Source organism: Pyrgilauda ruficollis, unplaced genomic scaffold, assembly GCF_017590135.1.
Source record: "Pyrgilauda ruficollis isolate IOZ18807 unplaced genomic scaffold, ASM1759013v1 scaffold132, whole genome shotgun sequence".
NCBI classification, from domain to species: Eukaryota; Metazoa; Chordata; class Aves; order Passeriformes; family Passeridae; genus Pyrgilauda; species Pyrgilauda ruficollis.
In genome coordinates, this window is record NW_024511655.1 from 476,868 (window position 1) to 499,112 (window position 22,245).

Here is a 22,245-nt window from a genome sequence, read left to right on the forward strand (position 1 = left end):
AATTTCTCCACTCCATGCAGCCTTCTCCACGAGGTGAGGCAATCCATGAATAACAACTAGCATTAATCATCAGCACCATTAAAAAATCAAAAAAAGGCTGTCAGGATTTTCTTCCTCGACATTTCCAGTGGTGCATCAAGCACCAGATTCCCAGAGAAGTTCAGGGTTGCAACTGTAAAGTCTGGACAGCAAGGCAGGACCTTCCTGCTGGCAGGACTGAGAGGAACAAAGCCTTGGGAATGACCCACCCTGGCACGAACAAGAGCAGAACAGCTTTAAAGGGATGGAAAAGTTTATTTGATGTAACCCCACGTCTGTGTTTGCAAGAACACTCAGTGCCCTGCTGCCACCAGCATTCCCAAAATCCAGGAGCAGCCACAAATCCTACAGCCCACTGATGTTTTCAGCAGAAGTAACAAGCACATAAAAAAAAAGACAAAGCTGAGCCCGATGCTGAGATTTTTCAAAAGAAAAGTATAAAAAAAAAATTCCATGCAAATGGTTCAAAAAGTTTATTGAATATTTAATTTACAAAAATCATATCCCTATGAGGTGTTCTAAAATTGGATAAAATAAACTGCATATAAAACCCAACCCTAGTAATGCAAATACAGCACAGATATGAGACCATGGAAAGGAGAAAAAAATAGCAATAATCATGACACACACGTGAAATTCATGAAGGATTGTCCCAACCATCCAAGAACTGGTTCAACATGATGCCTTCTCCCTTGATACTCTGTACAATTCACCTTTTTGTACCGGCCTTCCATATTCCATTGGTCCAAATTTAGAGTTGATAAGAAGTCTTTGCCTTCTCTCTTGGCTGCTACACCAGATTTAACATCTTCCTTTTGAACAGAAGGTGGAGAAGAAGGTGGGAACAGACAGTACAGACACTGAACACGTGCACTATTGGATGCAACTTGCTATCTTTGGTAGGGACCCTAAATCTGCTGTGGTCAGCTTTCTAGAGCGACAGGAATTTCAGTTTTGGCAAAAAAAAAAACCCCAAAACCCAAACATGTTTAATTGTGGTGTTTAGTAGAAGAGTACAGGCAGTTTCTCTTGATCATACCAAAAGAAGTGTCTCTTGTCTGGTTTAAAAATGAAGATCATTTACATGGGTTTCAAATCTAATTGCTAACATTCCTTGACTTGGAAATGCTTCCATAAAACGTCACTACTGCACAGCAGGCCCTTCCTCCCGTGTGTGAGCACGGACGCACTGCACACAGAACACAACTGCAACCCCACCCCTCCTGCCTTTTCCTCCCATTTAAAGCAATGGGAATATTCCTGCAGATCTGGATGCCAGTTTCCTTGTGAACAAGCAGGAATCTCCTTGGGTGACTTAACACTTGCACAGTAACTTTTCCAAATTTCCCTGGGAAAAGAGGAGGGTGAAGCAAAAACAAAAGGGTGAAGGAATTTGGGACAATCAGTGCTAGAGAGTTTGCAGCCCTCCTCTGGGATAACACAAGCAGGAGGAGCAGGACCAAGAAAAAATAATTTAAAAAGAAGAAAAAATTTTAATTTAAGAGCCAAAGAAACTCCACTTTAAAGGAAAAGGAAAAGGAAAAGTACCAGGAAAATTCCTTCATAACATTAATATTCCATAAATATTGGACAGCATTTGATTAACTGCAAGTGTAAAACATTTTCTTCATTTTTTTCAAGCACTATCTGGAAAAGGAGAAAAAAAAAAAAAGGAAAGAAAAAAATAAAAGGAAAAAAAAAGAAAATAAGAAAAAACCCAACTCTGTACTTCCCCAGTCCTCTCCACTTGGTGGAAATGCAAACAGCCTGCATAGCCATGACTTTCTCAGCTGCAAACATTTAGTGGAAGACTAACTAGACTTGAACACTTGACTAAATCTGCTCACTTAGGAGTAAAACATGCAATATTACAGCAGACAACTACCTGTCCTCCAAAAGGCTTGGCTAATTTGGCAGAGAAGAAACGTTTCCAGATGGAAATAAATCCCAAGAGCCTCGGTGAAAGACAGAGTAGTTACAATATATTAGCGACTTCTGTGGCCTAAGTGTTTTAAAAAGCATCAGCAAAGTATTAAATATAAAAGCCATATGCATATACCCCCTCCGTCCTCGGGAAAGCCTCGTGGTCTGTCTGTAGTGTGTGAAGTGGTGTGTGGGCTGGGGAATTAAGGCATGAGCAGCAGCAGGAGTCCCTACTGCCGGAGCTCCACGTAGTTGGCGGGGAAGAGGCCGTAGCGGCCCTTGCAGACCCCTCTCCACCAGCCGTCGTCGATCATCTCGATGTTGGTGATGATGTCGTCGGGGTCGAAGGAGATCTCGTCGTCACCCGCTGCAGGGAGAGCCCAACAGGGTCAGCACCCCTCAGCCAAGGGCTCGCAGCAGCCCCCGCGCTTGGCTGCAAGAGCTTTTTGGAAACTGCCACCAGTCCCACAAACAGCACCCAGTGATTTGCAATCCGCACCCAGTGATTTGCAATCCGCGCTCTTGTTAAACCCCCAAATCCCTGACTTTTCATTTGCCACAAGAGACATAAAAAGGCAAAGAAAAAAAATCCACATTTATCTCATGCAGAACAGAGTTTTCAAAGCCAAAGGGTGAAAACAAGAGTTTTGCTCACCAGCTTGGTAATCGTACAGGGCTATGGCTGTGATCCCAAGTTCATTTTCATACTCATCATATGCATTTTCTTCTGAAGAGAGGAGGGGAGAACAATTAAAATATGAAGTACATTATTACCCTCAGTTCTTTTCTGTGGTGCTTCTCCTTCAATTGCACTGCTAACCCACACAGGAAGCAGGCAACAACCCATGCTTGTTGTCAGCAGTGCTGACATTCCTTCTGCATGGGCTTATTCCCTCAATCACACACAGCTGAAGCATGAAAAGAAGCATTTACAGGAGACACTGAGCACAGGACTACATAAAAGCAATCGGCCCTGTACTGCTTCTGTAAAATGTGACAGGAGAGCTGAGCCCAAGATCACTGTGTAAGACAACAATTGTACAAGTGGTGGCATGCTGGGGGGGCAGAAAGGGGCCTGTTTAAAATTCCCAGGTTTTTTTTACCAGAGCAGATTCACCCTTCACAGCTCATTTAGCAACCAGAAGAGGTGAGAAAAAAACCAGGAATTCAAAAGAACCTTACTCTTGCAGTTTCATCGATCCCTACTCCGCTCCCTCACAGGAACAGAACCCAACACTTCAATATCAAACTCCAAGAATTGTTGATTGGATTTTTTGCTGGTGCAGCACACTTTTAATCCCCAGCTTGGGGCTTTCTTCTCATGTTGAGCCACATTCCATGGGGTGGGAATGGTTACCCCTGAATTTCTTTTTGAACTGAGACCCTGGAGAGCGCTGTAATTACTCCAAAATCATCTCACAAAAATTAACTAACTTCAACACCTGGCTGCAGCCATTTATTAATTTCCTGATTAAAGTTTGCTGGTGGGGAATGTAGAAAGTCTCACTGGACTGAGAGTTCAGCAAACCAGGACAGCGTGCTATGAGCACAGCTGCTCATTAAGCTTTAGCACAAGGAAATAATCCCTATCCTAAAGGGTTTGCTGTGAGACACAAACCTGCTTGGTAGTGGTCTGCTGCTCCTGCCACCTCATAGACAGTCTCTGGCTCGTACTCGGCCTCCCGCTGGCTCACTGCCTCCTGGTAGTCCGGCTGTGCCGCTTTGTAGCCAGCCTCTGGCTCCTGGGCAGCAGGGCAGGATGGGCTGGAGCTCTTGTAGGCTGACCCTGCTTCGTAGGAAACTGCATCCTGCAGGAAGACAGGGGAGCTCCGTCAGGGCTTTGTGAAGAGATTCCCGTGCTCAGGATCAAAGCCCCTGTCCCAGAGGAATCCCAACAAACCTCATAGACTGGGCTGGAGGGCGCCTTCTGCTCTGCCACCTGTATGACAGGAGAGGGAGGTGGGGTCTGCTTCTTGGCTTTAGCCTGCTCCTAAATCCAGGAGAAAGGAAAACTTCAGTGCAGCTCAGTCACTGATGAGGGGACCAAGAGACAACCCTCCAGAACGAAGGACATGCAATGTATCTGCAATGAACTGCTGTGGTCACAGGAGGACTGGGCTGGCTGGGCTGGGCAGAGCACCAGGAATGCAGCACAGCAGAAGAAAAAAAAAAGGGAAGAAACAAAACCCCCATGGCACATATGCCTGCCTGTGTTTAAAAACAGCCCCAGAGTTGTTTGGCCCATCTCCAGAGGAACTGCAGGGTTTTGGTGCTCAGTGTATTCGTTCTGCTCATCAGCTGGCTGGGCCTCATGTCCCATTTCAGCCTGAGTTTAAAGAACCTGAAGCCCACACATGTTCTGGGTGCACAACTGATGAGCTGCCTTTGGTGAGAAATGGTTGTGCAATGCTCTGGCAGTCTTCAAAACATCCTGCCAAGGCAAAGGACTGAACAGCTCAGACAAAAGTGGGTCCTATACAGTGACAGCTGGGATTCAAATGTTCAGAGGAATTAAGAGATGTGGTAGAAATAAAAGCAGTACTGCTTTTGTGTTCTGTGACACAAAGAACATGGATCTGTTCTGGCACTCAAGTGCTTCATGCTGTGCCATCCCATCAGTGAATCACAGGGCAATTCCACAATCATTGGAAAGCCACTCATTAGGGAGGCAGGACACAGAAGTGCAAGAAATACTGTGTTGCTCACATGGCACAAAACAAGGTAACTATTTCAACAGGTAACACTCATTTTGCCTCTCTTTACCACAGGTGAAAAGCAAACCATGAATCCAGGGCCAAACTGTCTTCTTCACTGAAAAAAGGAGGAGAGGATGTGTGCAATGGGAAGCTGTGCACTCCAGCAGTTTAGGCCCATCAAGCTATAACACCCCAGAGGATTCTCAGGAGAAATGGCAGTACAGAGATGTAGTGGTAGGACTCTGTTGCAAAAAATTCTTCCTTTCCTTTGCTTGTCACAGCTCAGAAAAAAATACATCCAACAAGGAAAGAAAAGCGTGTCTTGAGAGCAGAGCCAGCTTTGAAGACAATTCAAAGCTTAGTGCTGTGCTTTCTGGAAAAAGTCTCTCCTGATGCAAACCCTCCTTCACTTTTAAATCCTGTGCTACAGATAAACAGATAAAAAGGCACCAGCAAAGTCAGTGCTAGAAGTGCTAGTCAGTGCTAGTGTTAGAAGTCAAACCTAAGTTTGGGGACAAATTAAGCAGCATCAATCCATTAATGATGGCAAATGTGGCAACACTTTGACTAATTTGTCCTAGGAAATGGGTCTGCAATCCAGATTATAGTTTAGGATAGACACAGCATAATTGCCATAAAACATTTAAACTGCATGGCTCCCCTCAGGCTGGGTTTTGCTCCGCAGTGAAATGCTCCACGTGAAAGAGCATCCTGCCTTTTTTTGCAAGGCAGCAGAGTACAGTGAAATCATGAGGCAGCACTGACTCAACCCAAGCATCAAAGAAGAGCTCCCTGAGCACTCTTTGCCTGTGTGACATTTGTGAAAAGCAAACCAGAACGAGGATTACGAGTAACCAGGGCTCTGGAAGGAATGCAGTCCATATGTACATTCCCATTGTGGGAGGGTGTATGCCCACATATCCTCTGGAAGTGAAGAAGTTCACTGACAGAAATAAAGTTCACTCTAGTCAGAGTCCAGGCCTGCCCTCTGCACTCTCTGTGGATGGTGTGGATCACATTTCTGCCCTTCTCCTGCTCAGCTTGGGAGCAAGGGGCAGTGCCAGCAGAGCCATTTCAGTTCCCCTCAACCTCATCCCCCCTCTCTCTGTGTCTGCAGAATCCCACAATTAACCATGGAGATGTTCAGGCTGTAAGAGCATTAATCATCTGGTTACGGGGAAATTTAAATACCAGCTTTGGGGGAAAAAAGCTTCAAATGTGTCCAGGCAACAGAATCTTTGATAAAGCACAAGAGAAATCCAGCAAAATGGCTTGGATTTAACCCACACTCACAGCAAAAATACCAGTAGAGAAATAACATAATTACTGAGATAACAATTAAAAAAAAAAAAAAAAGACAAAGCAATTAAGGTCCCTTCCAATCCAAACCATTGCATGACCTCTTCCTCTCCCAGCTTTTCTCCAGCACAGTAAAAAACCCCAGGAGTGTTTGGGGGAAGGTACAAAAAGTCCACATGGAGGAAAGGCAGCATTAGAATGATGCACAGAAGATGAGCTCCCATTCAGCTCGTGACATATTTCTGCAGTGAACATATGCTTACACTGCACATCGTGATGTTGTAAGGCAAAATAGGTGATAAGCTGAGAGAAAAGGGGAAAACAAGGGGGAAAAAAAAATTAAAAAAAAGCAATCACTTTAGAAGAAGAGAGCCTACCAGGCAGTCTTTTATACTCTTAAAACAAATTATTTACATCAAGCCTTAGTCTCCTGTAATACAAACTAATACAAACAAATATGCAAATTCCATAAAGCAGATACAGTTTCTGACTAAACATGTCCTGAAATTATCTTGTTTATGAATAACACAAAATCATGAAGATTTTACCCATGAAAACGCAAAGTAATTTTTTTTAATTCCCTAACTAAGATTCCTAATTAACATTTGGAAGATTATCTTCCCCTGATCTCCTGGCTGTGTGTTATACCACCTCCATCTCCCAAAACACTGATCCCAAAGGAACAGCATCACCAGCTCTCACTGTGGAGTGAAACTTCTTGAACATGCAGGGTGTTTTGAGGGCCACAGAGCTCTCCCCTCATGAGCTCCTCCGTGCCCAAAGGGAACGTGGGACTGCCAAAAGGCAGAAGTATAGGAGGAAGAGGCCAGGCTGGAGTCAAACACAGCTGAAGCACAAACACACACTTCAAGCTTTAAAGGCCAGCTGGAAAGAAGGAACCTTTTCTAAAAGATTCCCTTTTCCCCCAGCACTGCATTGAAACCAGGCTGCACCAGTGGGATTTGAGTCTTACTGACCTCCAGTTTCCTCCGAGCCTCCTCCTGTTCCTGCTTCTCCCTGGCCATTCTTTGGGCTCTCTCAGCTTCTGCCTTCCTTCGGTCTTCCTGCTCTTTCTCCTTGGCCAGGTTCTCAAAGTTAGCTCGGATGCTGCTTGTTTTATTGGCAACTGTAACATGGAAAAGAACTCAAATCAAATCATGTCTCAGGCTCGATATAAAAGTAGCCTGGAATGAGCTCTTGCTACGAATTTCTGCTTTTCTGTCTTCTGAGTTTATAGTTCAGTCAGGAGAGTCCTTCTACCTCTCTTTCTTCCTCTCCCTTCCCAGCTCAAACCTCTTATGCACCTTATTTCTCTTCCAAAGAAACACTGTAATCCTTCTCCTTCCTCTCCTTCATGGTACAGGCCCCAGCACTAACCTACACAATTTATTCTTCCTTATTCTCACACTTTATATTCTCCCTTCCTTAACCCTGATGAGCCTCAAGAGAAAAAACAAACTGGAACAAAGCAAAACAACCTCTAAAGGAGGGAGGGAGAATATCTGAGGTTGCTAAAGAGCTGCAAATACAGCAGTTCTCTCTGGATGACCCTTACTCAGCACTATTACATCAATAATCCAGGATTTCAGACATAATCACCTCCAAAGAAAGGATTTGGGGTCAAAGCCTTACCAGCTTCTACTGGCTTGGTCTTCTGATAAGTTGATGATGGTTTCTCAATATCCTCAAAAGTTGCTGCATTCTATCAGTAAGGACAAAAAGGATACATGTAAAAAACTCCACAAATTCATGAAGACATTCACACAGCCTCAACCTGAGATATCTTACTGTGATACTGTCCCTAAGGAAGAACATCAAAACCAAATCAGGAAGGATCAAAACTACAAACAGAACAATCCCTTCTGCAAGTCAAGCTAGAAAGAAATAATCTTCAGGAGCAGTTCTGAACACATCAAAATCCTATTAATTAAAAATAAAAAAGTTTATGAGTGACTCACCAGAACTAAAAACAAGGCAATAAACATACATTGTGTAGCTGTTGCTGTTCTAATCCACACAAGCTGGCATCAGCTCTGTGTGTATAAATTTGCTTTTTAAAGGTTTAGAAAAGCACAAAACTCTGCCCTTAGACTGGAGAAGTGTTCAGAAATAAAGAGCTGAGCAGTGCAGATCTAACCAGGCTGTTCTGCCTGGTCAGAAGTCATGGCTCTTTGAAGCAATTTACCTTGTCCATTCGATCTTTCTGGACACCGTACTTGCCTCCAAATCCTTTGGAATAATCTAGAAGCAGGACAAAAAAGGTCAGAACAGGGAGTTGGGTGCCCCTCCCTCCCTTGCTGCCAAATGCATACAGCCACCTCAGGTACAAAGAGCCATTTCAGCCTCATGCAGAGCCACAGTGACAGCCACCAGAGAAAATGCAACTTGGCTTTGATGCAGAGAGGACACAGAAGCCCAGGAGCCCTCAGGAACACCAGCAGATGACAGACCGTGGGCCACATGCATTCCCTGAGTAAACACAAAGCTGAGGATTGAACAGGTATCAAGCAAGGAGTAAGGGAGGAGCTCTCCTGATGCATCACTTCTGTAACACAGCCTTTGACAGCACCAATTCTGAGCCCTCTGCAGGAATCATGGAGCCTGAGCCATTTTGCTTTGCTCAAAGGAGTCTTCGGTGACCACGGAGGTGTTTTGTTTTTGGCTCTTTTTTCCTCTTTGTGAATGGCAGGAAAATGTAACAATTTTCTCATTCCAGTGGTGTTGGTTGAGATACTCAGCTGGTGAATATTAAAGCCACTGGTGGTAATTCCTGCTCTACACACGGAAAGGGGAAATTACAAAGGCCAGGCTTTAGCTGCCTAAAGCAACTCACCAGCAGAGAAATGGGGTGGCTGTGCTATCCCACACCAGCCCTGAGCTGCACTCTTCCTCCCAGCTGCTGCTGCCCTCAGCACTTGTCACACTCCCAAATTCACCCACCAGTGACATTGATAAAAACAACAAACCCAGACAGAAGGGAGTTTAATGGGAACGTCTGAGGAGCACCAGAGCAGCACAACAGCAGCAGCAAGAGTGTGTGACTGGAAAAAGACTTCTTTGTGGTGTGTGAGCTGTAGGAATGTGCCCTTAAACTGCCCATATTTCCTATCCATCCCTGGAATACAACCCCTTCTCCTCTCAGCCCCCAAACTATTGGCTTCCAAACTATTGGCTCTCCCTGCTTGCACTCGGGCTCTGAAAGTCTGAATAGATGTCACTATAGCACAGGAAAATACCAGCTATCAATGAACAACCTCATTTTCTTCAGCTTTGTACGTATTTCCAGCCAGAATAAATATACTACACTTACATTTTCCTGCTCCAGACTCCTCACTTTAAGATAATGGAAAACCAGGAATTCATGGGTTGTACCCCAACTATTTCACAATGAATAAACAGAGCATTATAACAGCATTTGCTCACCCAAGAACTACAAACATTCCCTACTTCTTTCGAAGACTACAATCATTTTTAAATGATCGTGCCACAGCCCGTTTTTTGTTAATGGTTATGTGCATGGTTATTATCTGAATATTTTCCCACTAATATACCCAGGCAAAACTTTATATTTAGTCTCTAAAACTGATTTCATTAACATCATGCTAACAATAATGTCATTATTCCCCTGCATGTACAGCTATAACTAACTCAGGACTTTGCAGAGCTGTTGACTAAACACTGGCTGTTTGCCTGAGGCAATATCTTAAGGGTGGAATAAAGAAAACAGCTGGATCATGGAAGAACAGAAGCGCAATAAAGTGTCTGCACATTCCTGGCATTGATCTACCCAGAAAACTATTTCAGACTGTGTGAGAAGTGGCTGCACTGGTAAGAAAGTAACAAGTGAAAACGGTGCCTTGTTGAGATTCATGCTTGGCTAGTTTCTCCTTGTAATCAAACCCCACAGCAGATGGGTCCTGCCTTTCTGTCTGTACACCAAATTTCCCTCCGAAACCACTCTTATAGTCTGAAAAAGCCACATGGGATACGTTAAAATCAAGGCAGGGAAATAAAGTTCAGTCAGAGACACTCAAAATTTTTTGCAATATTTTCGATTATCAGCAATTTTGGATGGTGAAAAAAAAGGAAATACGTCAAGACACTTCTGAAAAAGTAAACTGAAAAAAGTTTCAACTTGAAATGATTTATCATATATAAGAACACCATTCTGAAGTCACAGAAAAAAAGCATTTCTCAATATTTTTCATCCATACTGCATAATGCACTTGCATTTGATGAAAGATATGAACACGGGTACACAGGTAATTTGTTCATCCAAACAAAACAACAAAAGATACAAGAGAACAAACAAAGTAAACACCAAAACAGTACAAGAGAATCAGATGAGCTTCCTTCATCAGTGTGGTTAACATTTGTACAGAGAGCTGACTTTAAAAGAGGTGTGAAGATGGGCCCCACAGAGACCACCCTCCAGATACTCCTTAAAGGAAAGAGGAATTTTCCTGCTGCCACACAGCTTGAGGGAGAAAAGGTTTCAGCTAAGAGTTTGTTATTCCCTACTGCTGCCTAGGGAGCAGCCATTTACATATATATATATACACACATATACACCTGTGTGTGCTATAAAATTAGGGATGGCACAATAGCACAGAAAAAAGGGATTCAGGTAATCCTCTCACAACAAGTTTGCTGGAGCACCCAGCAGAAAAATATTTTGAGGAACAGTTTTAATTTCATTGCTTAAAAAATATTAATTTCTTTAAGTCAAGAGCACTGACAAGCAGAGGGCTGAGGAGCAACAGCTGCATTTTACAGAAGTTGTATTTTTACTGAGAACCAGGTATTTCAGAGGAATAGGTACCCCACAGGCCATGAAAAAGAACAGCAATTGATTTTAGACTCTTCCTGCATGGAAATGGGGATATACACAACAGAATTCAGAAGGGAAAATTTATTTGTGGAAAGTACAAAGGAATTCCTAACCTGTGGTTTGCAGCTCAACTGAAAAAGGAAAATAATCCAGCATACTTGCAAGCCCCTAAAGGGAAAATTTAGTCCTGAGCCTGGACTTTGAGGGGCTGGGTGTCAGCTGTGCCAAAGGTGCTCTGCAGCCACCAGTTGACCTGGTGACAGCAAAACCCAGACACAGGAAAGGAGCCTCACGTCAGCTCCTGTGAGGCTGTGCCCAAAGACACCAGGGCAGGGCTCACACAGGCACCAGGAGGTCAAACGAGGGCAGGCAGAAAGCACAGCAAGGAACTGAGAGCTGATGTACCTTTCTGGGACTCGTGCAGCTGCACCTTCTCCTGGTGGTCCCAGCCAAGGGCACACTTGTCTTGTCTGTCTGTTTGCACGCCAAACTTGCCTCCAAAGCCCTTTACATAATCTGTGAAGTTTTCAGAAAACATTATTGCAATTTGTAGCCGCAAACCACATTTAATAAAAAAAAAACCCAAGAATACGTTAGGGGATAAGCTGCCCTGTTAATAAAACATTCACTCTTTTAAGGGGATCCAAAATCTGCACATGCATGGGGTAAACACACATTTACCACAAAAAAAAACCCCAAACAAACTAAAAACTTCCACCCAAAAATACCCCCAAAGTATTTTTCCCAGGTTTAAAAGGATCTGAGCTACTATTTTAAAAGAAGATTATAAAAACCTTTCTGTGATTCATGTTTTTCCGTTTTGCCTTGATATTCAAAGCCAACAGCACTTTTATCCACTTTGTCCTTGTCAACACCGTATTTTCCACCAAAGCCCTTGGAATAATCTAGAGATAAGAGGGAAGAGTTTTGTTTGTAAGCGTTCAGCAACAAAATCATCACCTTGAGAAAGTGTGATAATCAGGGCTGCTAGCACTGCACTGTGTTTTAAAAGAAGCACTGACATTCACAACTAAACTTGATTTCAGACACTGAAGTCAGAAATCCTTCAGAACACATTCTCCAGGATGGAAAATAAAATAGCATTTTGCTGGGCAATACCAGCAGTTCAGCTGCCTGGCTCCTTGGTAAAATTCTGAGGACACTTAGGGCAAAGTGAACTTCAAAATCCACGTCAGCAACAGCCTGGATGCTTTTAAACACCCCCTGCTCTTTGTCAGCATTTCTAGAGTTCAAATATTTCTTTGGGACAAACAGAAAGCAGATGGCAAAAATGTCACCATTTTTCAATAAAATGGTAAATTTTTGATTATGTATGCCTGGAAACTTGAGCAGCAACACAATATTAACTCTAAACACTGTTAAGTGTTTTAATCCATGAACAGCTGATTCTTTTAGAAGCACTTCTCTGTGGTGGTTAAGCTGCTCACAGTCTGAGTACTTTGATTTACAGCTTTTCAAAAGGAGCTGTAAAAAACCTCCAGACAAACCTATGTGCTCTGGACCATCCCTTAAAACCAGGCAGATTTTTTTCAGTTTGTTTTTTTTTTTTCCCCCAGAGGTTGAGGTTTTCAGCAACATAAATTTTACCCAGCATTACCTTTCAGCAGGTTAGGAGTGCAAGAGGTGTAAAACATGAGTATTTTACAACATGGGCTATGGGCAGTGCATACAGCACTAGGGAAGGAGCTTGCTAACACATGTGTGTCTATTCACCCTTCTGGGAGTCGTGTTTCTCAGTTTTCCCCTGGTAATCAAACCCCACTGCACTCTTGTCCACTCTGTCAGCCTGTACTCCGTATTTTCCACCAAAACCACTTGAGTAGTCTGCATTAAGAGTAAAGCACAATAAAAACAGCATGAAAGCAACTTGTCATGGATACAGCATAGCTTAGCAATTGAGGGGAAAAATAAGTTATTTCAGAACTCAAGTATTATGAAGGCTTTAGCAAATAAAATGCAGTTTAATTTTAAACACAAGATATGCAACAATCCTACAGCTTATGATGGTTCCCTTTAAATTTTTTCCATTTCCAAAAGGGTGCAATACAGCAAAGAGCAACTCTCAGTCTTCCTGACACGTCCCTGAACCTCACTTCAGAAAGAAAAATTAGGCTCCCGATGACCCACTATTTCCTTGCCTTAAAACCTCATCAACTCATGAACTGCTAGGAAATTAATTTTTTCCTCCTCTGTTCCACCAAACCCACCATTTGATTCACTGGGAATGTCACTCAGAGGTCTCACTAAAGGAGGTACTTCCCACACACTGAAAGAATCTACTCTATTTTTTATAGAAAACGTGCCCACCGAGGTGGCCACCTCCCCACTTTACCTTTTTGGGAGGGATGCTTCTCAGTTTTGCCCTGATATTCAAACCCAACAGCTGACTGGAAGAGAAATAAAATGACAACTGTGACAGAGTGAGGCATTAGGAGAAAAACTGCACACACTTCAGTAGACATAGAGCATGGCAAGTTCCTGTGTCTTTCTGTACTGCTCTGACCCTCTGGATTGGGGGCATAAATACCTCTTTAACTTATGGGCCATATTAATTTACATGGCAATTCATTTACATGTGCTCATGGCCAGGGTTTTGTCCTGCCCTGCCAAGGCAAATTGTACCAGCAGCACACTTCAGCCTGGCCTTGCCAGGTCCAGCAATTCAGTATGACAGAAACCCAGCATTTTCATGCAGGGATTTTTATGCAGTCTTGGAAAAGGATATCAATTATCCTGCCCAGTAGCTTATGTTGTGATACAGGACAAACCATCCCCAAACATTCAACAGTATTCACACTGACCTTGTCAAAGAAAACAAAAAAGTAGTACTTTAACATCTCTTTTCAGCTTTCTCTTCAACTCATCTTAACTTCCCACAAGGGCTTTTTTCTACTCTGCTTTAAACAGTAATTTATCTCCCTAAGAGTCAGTGTTAGCTTCTGCTAAACTTCAAAGAGAGCAGGAAGAGCAGCTCACACCAGCATCCTAATGCACTGGAATTCTGCAGTTTTATGTACAAAAGGAGAAAATCAACCACTGTGGGTGGCTGCAGGAGATGAAATCACTCACCTGGTCAACTCTGTCGGTTTGTACTCCAAACTTGCCACCAAACCCTTTCACCGAATCCACTTGAGAGCAATGCTTAGAAAGTTTGGATTGGTATTCATGTCCAACAGCTGACTGGAAGAAATTGGTGAAGTTCAGAGACAGCAGTTCTACACAGTCCTGTGTGCCAGACAAAACACTGCACCAAGCAACTGGAGGGTGAGTTTTGTTACCAACATGCATCACTGCCACTCCTCCTGTTGAAACCAACTTCCCTGGAAATTCCTACTCACTTGGGAAGTCTCCACAAGGATGTTGCCATGCTACCAATCCAGCCTAGGCAAGGGAAGTGACTGCATTTTATGGGGACTATTTTATGCCCTGCATTTGCACTTCAAAAGCACAGGAATGAAAACAAGACAGGTACAGAGGGAGTCTTGGTGGTGTTCATGCAGAATTTGAAGTGAGTTTCAGGTGAAACATACAGCCTTGTGTTTATTTGGGGATCTGTTTTAGCTGACAGGGGACTGCAACAAATACAACAATATTTTTGTACAACAATACAAATACAACCAAAGCCAGCTGCTATTGGTTTAAGGAGGGACCCAAGTCTCCTGCATAAATCACAATTAGAGCATCTTCCTCACATGCAAAATGGTGTTGAACATGAGGAGATGCATCCACGCCGGTGCCAAAGATATCCCAGCCCTGCATCCTGACCCTAGAAGTTGAGCTAAACAGAGGGTGAGCTCCATCCATCCCACTGGCAGGATACAGGGATATGTAATTACACACCTGGACGTGCCTCCACACAGCCCTTGCTAGTGTTACACTGACCTAGTGCGAGGGAGCCCTTCCAGCTCCTGAACTGATGCTGGAGCCTCACACCTCGAGTAAAAATGCTTTTTCCTTGCCCAGTGCCAACACTGGGAACTGGCCAGAGCAACCTGCAACTCACCAGTAACCCAACACTGCATAATCTGTGCCAGGCAGCTGGACCTAGGTGAACTAATTCGAGGACACAAGGTGTCTGCACACCTCGGATTTTACAGTGTTTGCTCTTTTTCTTCCACAAGGGGCTGGAGGGAACATTCCCAGCAGGTTGGGAAGCAAAGCATTACTGGCTGAAGTCATTGCCAGGTAACAGACAAAGGAGATCAAGGATGGCAATAACAGGATACTACTTTAACTCAAAAACATTAAAAAAGCTCCCTTCTTTTCCTGACTGAAACAACCACACTCCTGTCCATTCTGCAGGTGTTCTGTAGTACAGTAGCTGTGAAATGTGACAGAAAAGGCTCCCACCTCCCTTTTTTCTTCCCATTATGTTTATGAAGCTCTGAAAACTTTAGTTTTTATGTGGTTTTACCTGATCTCCCTTTTGTTACACCAACTGAGATATAAGCATGGTGTTTTCTTGGTGGTACCAGGACTTTCTGCATTTCACCAAATACCAAGCATTACAACAAAACCCCCCTTAGAAATTTGGGTTTTTTTGGTAATCTGTATTTCAGAATCAAACACCCTCATAACTTTTCTATACATTTTACACCAGCTCAGGAGGTATGGCACATAGAGTGATGGAAATGTTCATTTTAACTCACAACCAAGGTTTTGCCCTAAATGCAGCAAAACCCTGCACCATGACAATGCTACAGCCACCCTGATTTAATGGCCAAGCCTTAAAGCCAAGCTTTAGGAGCAGCACACCTGCACAGATACCTGCAAAGGAGACATCTCAGCCACAAGGCTTCAGAACTACAGTTACAAGGGAGAAAGATTCATTACAAACAGAAATTGTGAACACCTCCTGCCACCAGTATCACTCACATGGGCATGACCAGCATGTTTTTCCCCATGATTAATTCTGGTCTATGGGAAACACTGCTGACTTTTGTTCCTTTCTTTTTCCCACAGACACAGGTGAGGGATAAACTGCTGACACTAGAGAGCAGCAGCAGAACAGGCCTAGTGATTGAATCTGCTCAGCAATCCCTTTCTCAGATTCAGTGTTTGGCCCACTGAGAACTGGACAGCAATCCAGCATATCTCTGGAATATGAGAATCCAGCAAAAATTTAAGGCAGTCAAGTTACCGATAATACAGAAAAAAAAGTAAGAAAACTTTCGTATTTGGAAATGTTTTGATTCTTATTCTAGCAGAGCTCATGAAAGAAAGCAGCCAGAAGCTGATATGCCTATTTATCACATGACTGAAGGAGTTATACTAAAAATTAAAATTTAACAGTGTAACATAAGCAGCCATCAACTCCTTATATAAAAAACTACCATCTGATTGAAGTACAATATTTTAAATACTTGCATTATTTGTCACCAGTCAGAGTTTGTTCACAAGAGCTGCACTCTGACTTTAAAGCAGCAGCACACCCTTTTTTCATTTTTTTTGGCAGTCTCTATCTATATGCATAGAAGAGCTGGCCCAGCATCCAAATAAAAAGATCATACTGGATTTATTAATGCACCAAGCCCTTTGCTCATTTAGAAACATAAATTAAAAAACTTGAATCCTGACTCCAGGGGAATCATCTCCAGACTTGGCATCAATCAAAACCTCATGGGGCCGTTGCACACCCCACAGCAGAGCTGGAACAAGCTCAGCTCACACAGAGAGTGGTGCTGGCCAGGCTTATCCCTTCAGTGATCACTTCAGCCCAGGGAAGCCCCATCCACACTTACTTTATCCATGCGATCTTGCTCCACGCCAAACTTCCCTCCGTAGCCATGGGAAGCTTTTGGTCCTGTTTGCAGCTCCCTCTCTTTGAGGTTCTGGTGTTCTTGGAATACATTCTCCCTCAGCTGATGAATACTTTAAAAGACAACAAAGCAGCAACTTTTACTAAGGAACTTTCAGCAAGCAACCTCAAAAAGATGCAAAATATGAAGCTGACAAAACTATCATCTTAATTAGAAGTTGGATCACTTGTATTTTTCAAGCCCTTCCCATTTTTTCAGTGTATGAAACATTTCCACATATTCTGAGACACTGGATTTGTCCCACTGCAAAATGGTTTTTTTTTAAAAAAAAAAAGAAACTGCAGGTTTTAAGACGAATGTGGAAGAGAATTTTGTCCCAAATTGATTTGTGCCTGAAACATAATTTTTTTCCTCGTGTCCTAATTTAAATTCTTCTCAACACTTTCTATTTAGATGGCAACTTTTCAGAACAGGGATCATCTCTTATCACACAGTCCCTGTGGTATCAGGGCTAATTCTAACACAGCATTCTGGACAGCACTGTACTGCAAAATAAAGATGTAAGGAAACTTGCACATCCTCTTCCCAAAGTGATCCCTTCAAATTTGCAGAATTGAACTGAGGGCAGTGCAGGCCATGAAAAGAAGAGTGACCCAAGGTGTAATCTGTACTTTAAGCACTTCCCACCTGAGTTTTAAGCTTCCTCAAGTGTAATTCAGCCAGCAGGAGTTCCCACTGCCCTCAGAATAGAGCAGAGCAACACTGATCCCTGAAGTAACCAGAGTTCAGTCTCCCTCTTTGCAACATCACACATTTCCTAAAATTGCTTTAAAGTTCTGTCCTAGACACTTTTTGTAAGAAATACAGGATTCAGGAGATGCATCATTTCTGTTTCACATATCCCTGTGTGATGCACTTATTTGCTTTTCCACCAGAGAGCTCAATTTGTTACTTCGCCAGGGTTTTTATGAGTTTGGTTGTAGCAGTTTTCTAATCAGAGTGTAAGAATTAAGGGACCAAACGTTTCCTTAACGTACCCAACTGAAACTGCTCAGATCCCTCAGCTTCTCCCCTAGCACTACTGGCTCTTGCACCAAAACAGCATAAAAAGCCCCTTTTCAGATACAGAGGCAGGAAAAATCACATTTCCAGTGACAAAGAAAAATTCAAGGGTCCCTGCACCATATTACTGCTCTTAATTTCAGCTCTGAAGACAGACAGATTTGAAAGACCAGCCATCTGGCAAATAATCAATCTTCTACAGGGACTCTTGTTTTAATTATGAAGACACAAGTAACTGAGATCACGAGTTGATTAGAAGTTGCCAGGGACTGTGCCTATTAACACATTTCACAAGAGAGTTGCTTTACTTGATGTGCTCTTGGTGGCCGGACCCATTCACGGTTTTAGCTCCCCAGCGCTGTTCTTTCTCACTCACATCGTTCTGTGAAGGACACACGTAAAAAGAGAGTTAAAACCCCAAAGGAATCACTAGTCACACACATTTCAGAGCCCACAGCAAAAGCTTCCAGCAGTCACTGAGACCACAAGTGCTGGAAAAGCAGCTTCACTTCCCCTCCACTCCAGGGACATGCTCCTGACAGTTCATTTGGCCAAGACACATCCCCCACCCTGCAGAGCTCCTTTGGAACTGCCCCAGAACAAGTTCCTGGTGGATCAGTAAACCCCAAAAGCCATACCACAAAGTCTGGATCTGTCTCCCAGTCATCAGCTCCATCATCCTGGCTGACAGACACGGTGTGGCCTGCAGTAGCCTTCCACATCTGCAACACCAGCAGGAGAAGCAGGGTCACGCTCCACTCACCTGCCAGCTCATTTGATTCGTGCAGGAGCTGACAGAGGAGATGCAATCCAAAATTCCCAATAAAGTATGTTATTTAACCACATCACCAAAAGCTGTGCTTGCAGTGAAAACAGGTTTGACCACTGGAGCCCAGGCTGTCTTCTCAAGCTGGCTTACAAACCTGTTTAACTCTCCCATCTGCACTGTAAAAAGATTAGGAGCAATTGCTGTTTCAAGAGAACAAAGTCACCTTTCTTTGCTCAAATTAATGTGTGCCTTTTGTGCAGTCACTGCACTCAAAGACTTCTGCTCACACAGGTTTCCAAGCCAACATGCACTTCCAAAGACTGCTGCTAATTCTGGATCCTGTGCATACAATTAAGGTGCAGGAATAGGTGATTTTTTTCCCCCCAGGCATTAAAAACGGTGAGCACAACATTGTTCTTCACCTGCATTACACCTGCACAACCTCCTCTGCCGTGCAGGGACTTCCAGCACTGTGACAGAAATCCCACAACTCTAAGAATTTGCACACAACCCCGAAACTGCTCCAACAACAACAGAGAACAGGAGTGTCTGTGCTCCTCAGGTAATCCCCAGTGAAACACGGTGCTCACAAACTCAGCACCTTGTCTGGCTTTCAGGAGAAACAGAGGGTGACTGCAGACTCATTAAAAAAGCAAAAAAATTAGTTCTAGAAACAACATCCAGCACTTTCAAGAGGTTAATGATTTGGGGCCTCTCAGTTTCTGGAAACTTTATTCCCTTGGAATTATCAAGTTGGATGCTTTTAATTAACAGTTCAGCTAGTTAGCAGAATTCCTGATCTTCCTGGTGCTGGTGGCTGGATTTTACACCCTTTATTCTACATAAATCAAAACAAATGCATTCTAGAAAGCAAAACTGAAACATCAAACTACAAGGTGCCTTTTCTCCCAGCTTTTTCAGAACACACTTCAGAGACATGATTTTATTTTTTCTTTGCTACTCAACTAGAGTTCAGTTTTTTAACATAACAGTATTCTGTCCACTTACTTTTATCCTGTATCAATTAAGAACAGATTACAAAGATAATTATCATAGGCTATTTAATTCACACAAGCATAATTCAGTGGGCGGGATGAAAACTCATTCCCTCTTAAATGCATAGCTAATACTCCCTGGGTAAAGTCCACAGCTCGTTCTGTCAGGCTTGTTCTGCAGCCTGGCAGAACGAGCTGATGAGCCACTTTTATGGAGCATTTCAGAAATTTCAGGACTGGTAACGTGAGTGAGATGAGCTGGAAAACTGACAGTCAAACACCAAGGTAGCAAATGCTGGAGTAGCTGGGAAGAAGGCTGTAAAAGCAGAGCAGGTGACATATTAACAGTATTAGCACATTTCCTCTCATGTTTTTTCAGGTCTCCCATCTCCAAATTCCTCTGGCAGTTAAGGAACTAACCTTTATAATAGTACCTCATACCCAAAAAACTTCTGAGACTGTGAACCTTTAGAACACAGGTGGTTTAACGTCGTCCTTAACATACTCTGTCTAAAGCCTTCTCTCACATGACTGTGTCTGATTGTCCTACTCTTTCCTACTAAAATCCAATCTCTCACCAAAAATCCCTCAAAGGCCTTGGAAAGTAGAACCCAACCATCTTTATAATAATGAAATTCAACATGGGTCCAAGTTCTTCCTAACTTCTCCTAAGGGGCATGTTCTGTATCCATCCTTAGGAGCTCCACCATGCTGTGCAAGATGTTTGGGAATGGAATTCAAGTGATGAGAGCTGGCTCGGGTGCTGTGTATGGTGAGTTTCTATATGCTTTGTGCCAAACACAAGTACTTGTTTCTTATGTTCACTTGACTGATGTATTTTGTTCATTCAGCTGTGCTTGGACATTTCAAAGAACAAAAGCTGGATCCTTCAGTCTAGGTTTCACCGCTTCCTCCTCAAGCTCTCACAAACAATAGCGCAGGGAAGAAGGACTTCACACGCACCCCCGTGCAAAATCCAGCATCCACCACGATTCTCTCCAAATCATGCGCACAAACGCCAACATTTTTCCCCAGCTCAACCCCGCACTCTGAATTCCACAAGGAGCAGAGCAGCCCCGGCGGCCGGGGCTCCCTCCCAGCCCACAGCCAGCAGGAATAAGCCTGGTTTCCGCCTGCTATTCCAGCACCGATTCCAGGGCAGAACGAGGAGAAACACGATCTATTCATGACTCACAGGCTCACGTGGTCATGATTCCTGAAGGAAGAAGCAAACGCTACGGTTCGAACACAAACCCAAGCTAAATATATGCCTCGAATGCATGCGCTGCCCGGCGCTGCTATGACTAATCGGCACACACATCATCCTACCCAGCACCTTCAGCGGCAGCCTCGGCACGTCCCCGCTGCCCGGGCCTAGGGACGAGCTCGGGCAGCAGTGCCGAGGCTCGGGGCGCAGCTGAGGGCAGCGGGGTTGGCCGGGCCCCACGGCCTGAGCCCGGCGCCGCGGGCGGGGGCTCCGTCCTGAGCGGCTCCACCACCGTGGGGAGCCCCCGCCGCAGACGCTTCCCTTCAAGTTCCCATCTTCGGAGTTGAAATAAAATTTTTTAAAAAGAAAAAAAAAAAAAAAAAAAAGACACCGAGTCGCGACGCCCCCCGGCTCCGCACTGCGCTCCCCGGCCGTGCCCGCAGCCCCCGGCCCGGCTTCCCTTCAGCCCCGCCGCGCTTACTCTGCCCCTGCCGCCGCCTCTTCCTCGGCGCTGGCTCACCGCCGGTGCTTCCCGGGCTGGCGGCGGCTGCTGCTGCTGCAATTTCCGCTTCTCCCGAGCTCCCACTTCCTCTTCCCGGCTCCAGGTGGGAGCGGGACGGGCTCCGCTCCGCCCCGGCGGGAGGGGCCGCGCCGGCGGCTGTGGGAACGCCGCCTCCCCCGGCCGGCGGGGCTCCGACCCGCTCCAACAACCATAAACGCTTGTTTCTGGAGCTGCTCCGTCCCCTGTTTCTTTCCGCCGCTCAAAAAATGCAGCATCAGTAGTTTTAAAATGGCCACAGGGGAGTTGCTGGTGCAGCTGTGAGCATCCTTGTTTTTTTAATACCCACTTTTGCACCGTCATGTTTTGGAAGTCGCATCTACTCCGTCCCCAGGGGTTTTCATCGCTTTTTATCAGTGGGCAAGAGGTTCCCCCGTGGCTGGGATCTCATCAAATGAAACGGATGTCAAAATGGAAACGACGGGGGTTTAAAACACCGCGGAATGAGGTACTGGTTTGTTAGCATCTTCTAAAGGAGGGGAAGACCCTAAGGAACGCTATTTCTAGCAAATAAAACCATTACAGATAAACACACAAATTCAAGCTGTAATAGAGGGCAAGATGATAAAAAATCCAGGTGAACACAAGAAAAACTTAATTCCAAATGTAGCCAGTTCATGTCATAAATAGGTCCATTACTTTTTTCCTGGATTACATGCAGTGCGATTTACCCCATAAACTGAATACAGCATATTTGAAAAGGGCTGAATTTACTCCAAAAACAGTCTGCTAGAGGGGAATACACGTGCAGAAAACCTTAATCCTTTAGGCATTACTTCTCTCTTCTGTGTCTTTTTGAAGTCTTCACCTGTCCCTCCATATAGAGGTAGAAATACCAGCCACATTAATATATCCTGTAAAACCAAAAGGTGCTGCCACTTCAGTTAACTACAATTGCCCTTTCCCTCCCAAGTCCCCTACTATTCAGAAACAAATTAACAAAATGTAGAATAACTTGTGCACCAAAGCTACAACCCTGACAGTGGGAAGTGCAAAACTTTCATTTTAAAGGCAAAGTGACTCTTTAGCTTCTTTTAAAAGTACCACCCCCAAACAGAGTGTCAATTTTTATTTACCTGAAAATT

At 44.0% G+C, this 22,245-nt stretch overlaps 1 protein-coding gene across 7 annotated transcripts; it reads right to left on the bottom strand.

Moving 5' to 3' along the window:
• Positions 1-497: 497 nt before the first annotated feature.
• Positions 498-21,212, bottom strand: CTTN (cortactin). 7 transcript variants are annotated; one of them, XR_005954458.1, is made up of 18 exons: positions 21,083-21,212; positions 18,269-18,352; positions 17,939-18,012; positions 16,551-16,680; positions 13,879-13,989; positions 13,142-13,196; positions 12,523-12,633; positions 11,583-11,693; positions 11,194-11,304; positions 9,814-9,924; positions 8,143-8,198; positions 7,590-7,659; positions 6,935-7,083; positions 3,863-3,952; positions 3,581-3,770; positions 2,618-2,689; positions 1,925-2,329; positions 498-851 (listed from the first exon to the last, which is right to left on the bottom strand). XR_005954458.1 is itself a non-coding variant. In XM_041459162.1 (17 exons), the coding sequence occupies exons 2-17, from the start codon at positions 18,350-18,352 to the stop codon at positions 2,193-2,195; spliced, it is 1,659 nt and encodes a 552-aa protein (XP_041315096.1). In that variant the 5' UTR covers positions 21,083-21,212; the 3' UTR covers positions 498-2,192. The 7 variants fall into 7 exon arrangements, 6 of the variants coding, with proteins under 6 accessions (XP_041315096.1, XP_041315095.1, XP_041315099.1 ...); XM_041459162.1 differs by having other exon boundaries at positions 498-2,329; positions 2,618-2,686; XM_041459161.1 differs by having other exon boundaries at positions 498-2,329.
• Positions 21,213-22,245: the final 1,033 nt, after the last annotated feature.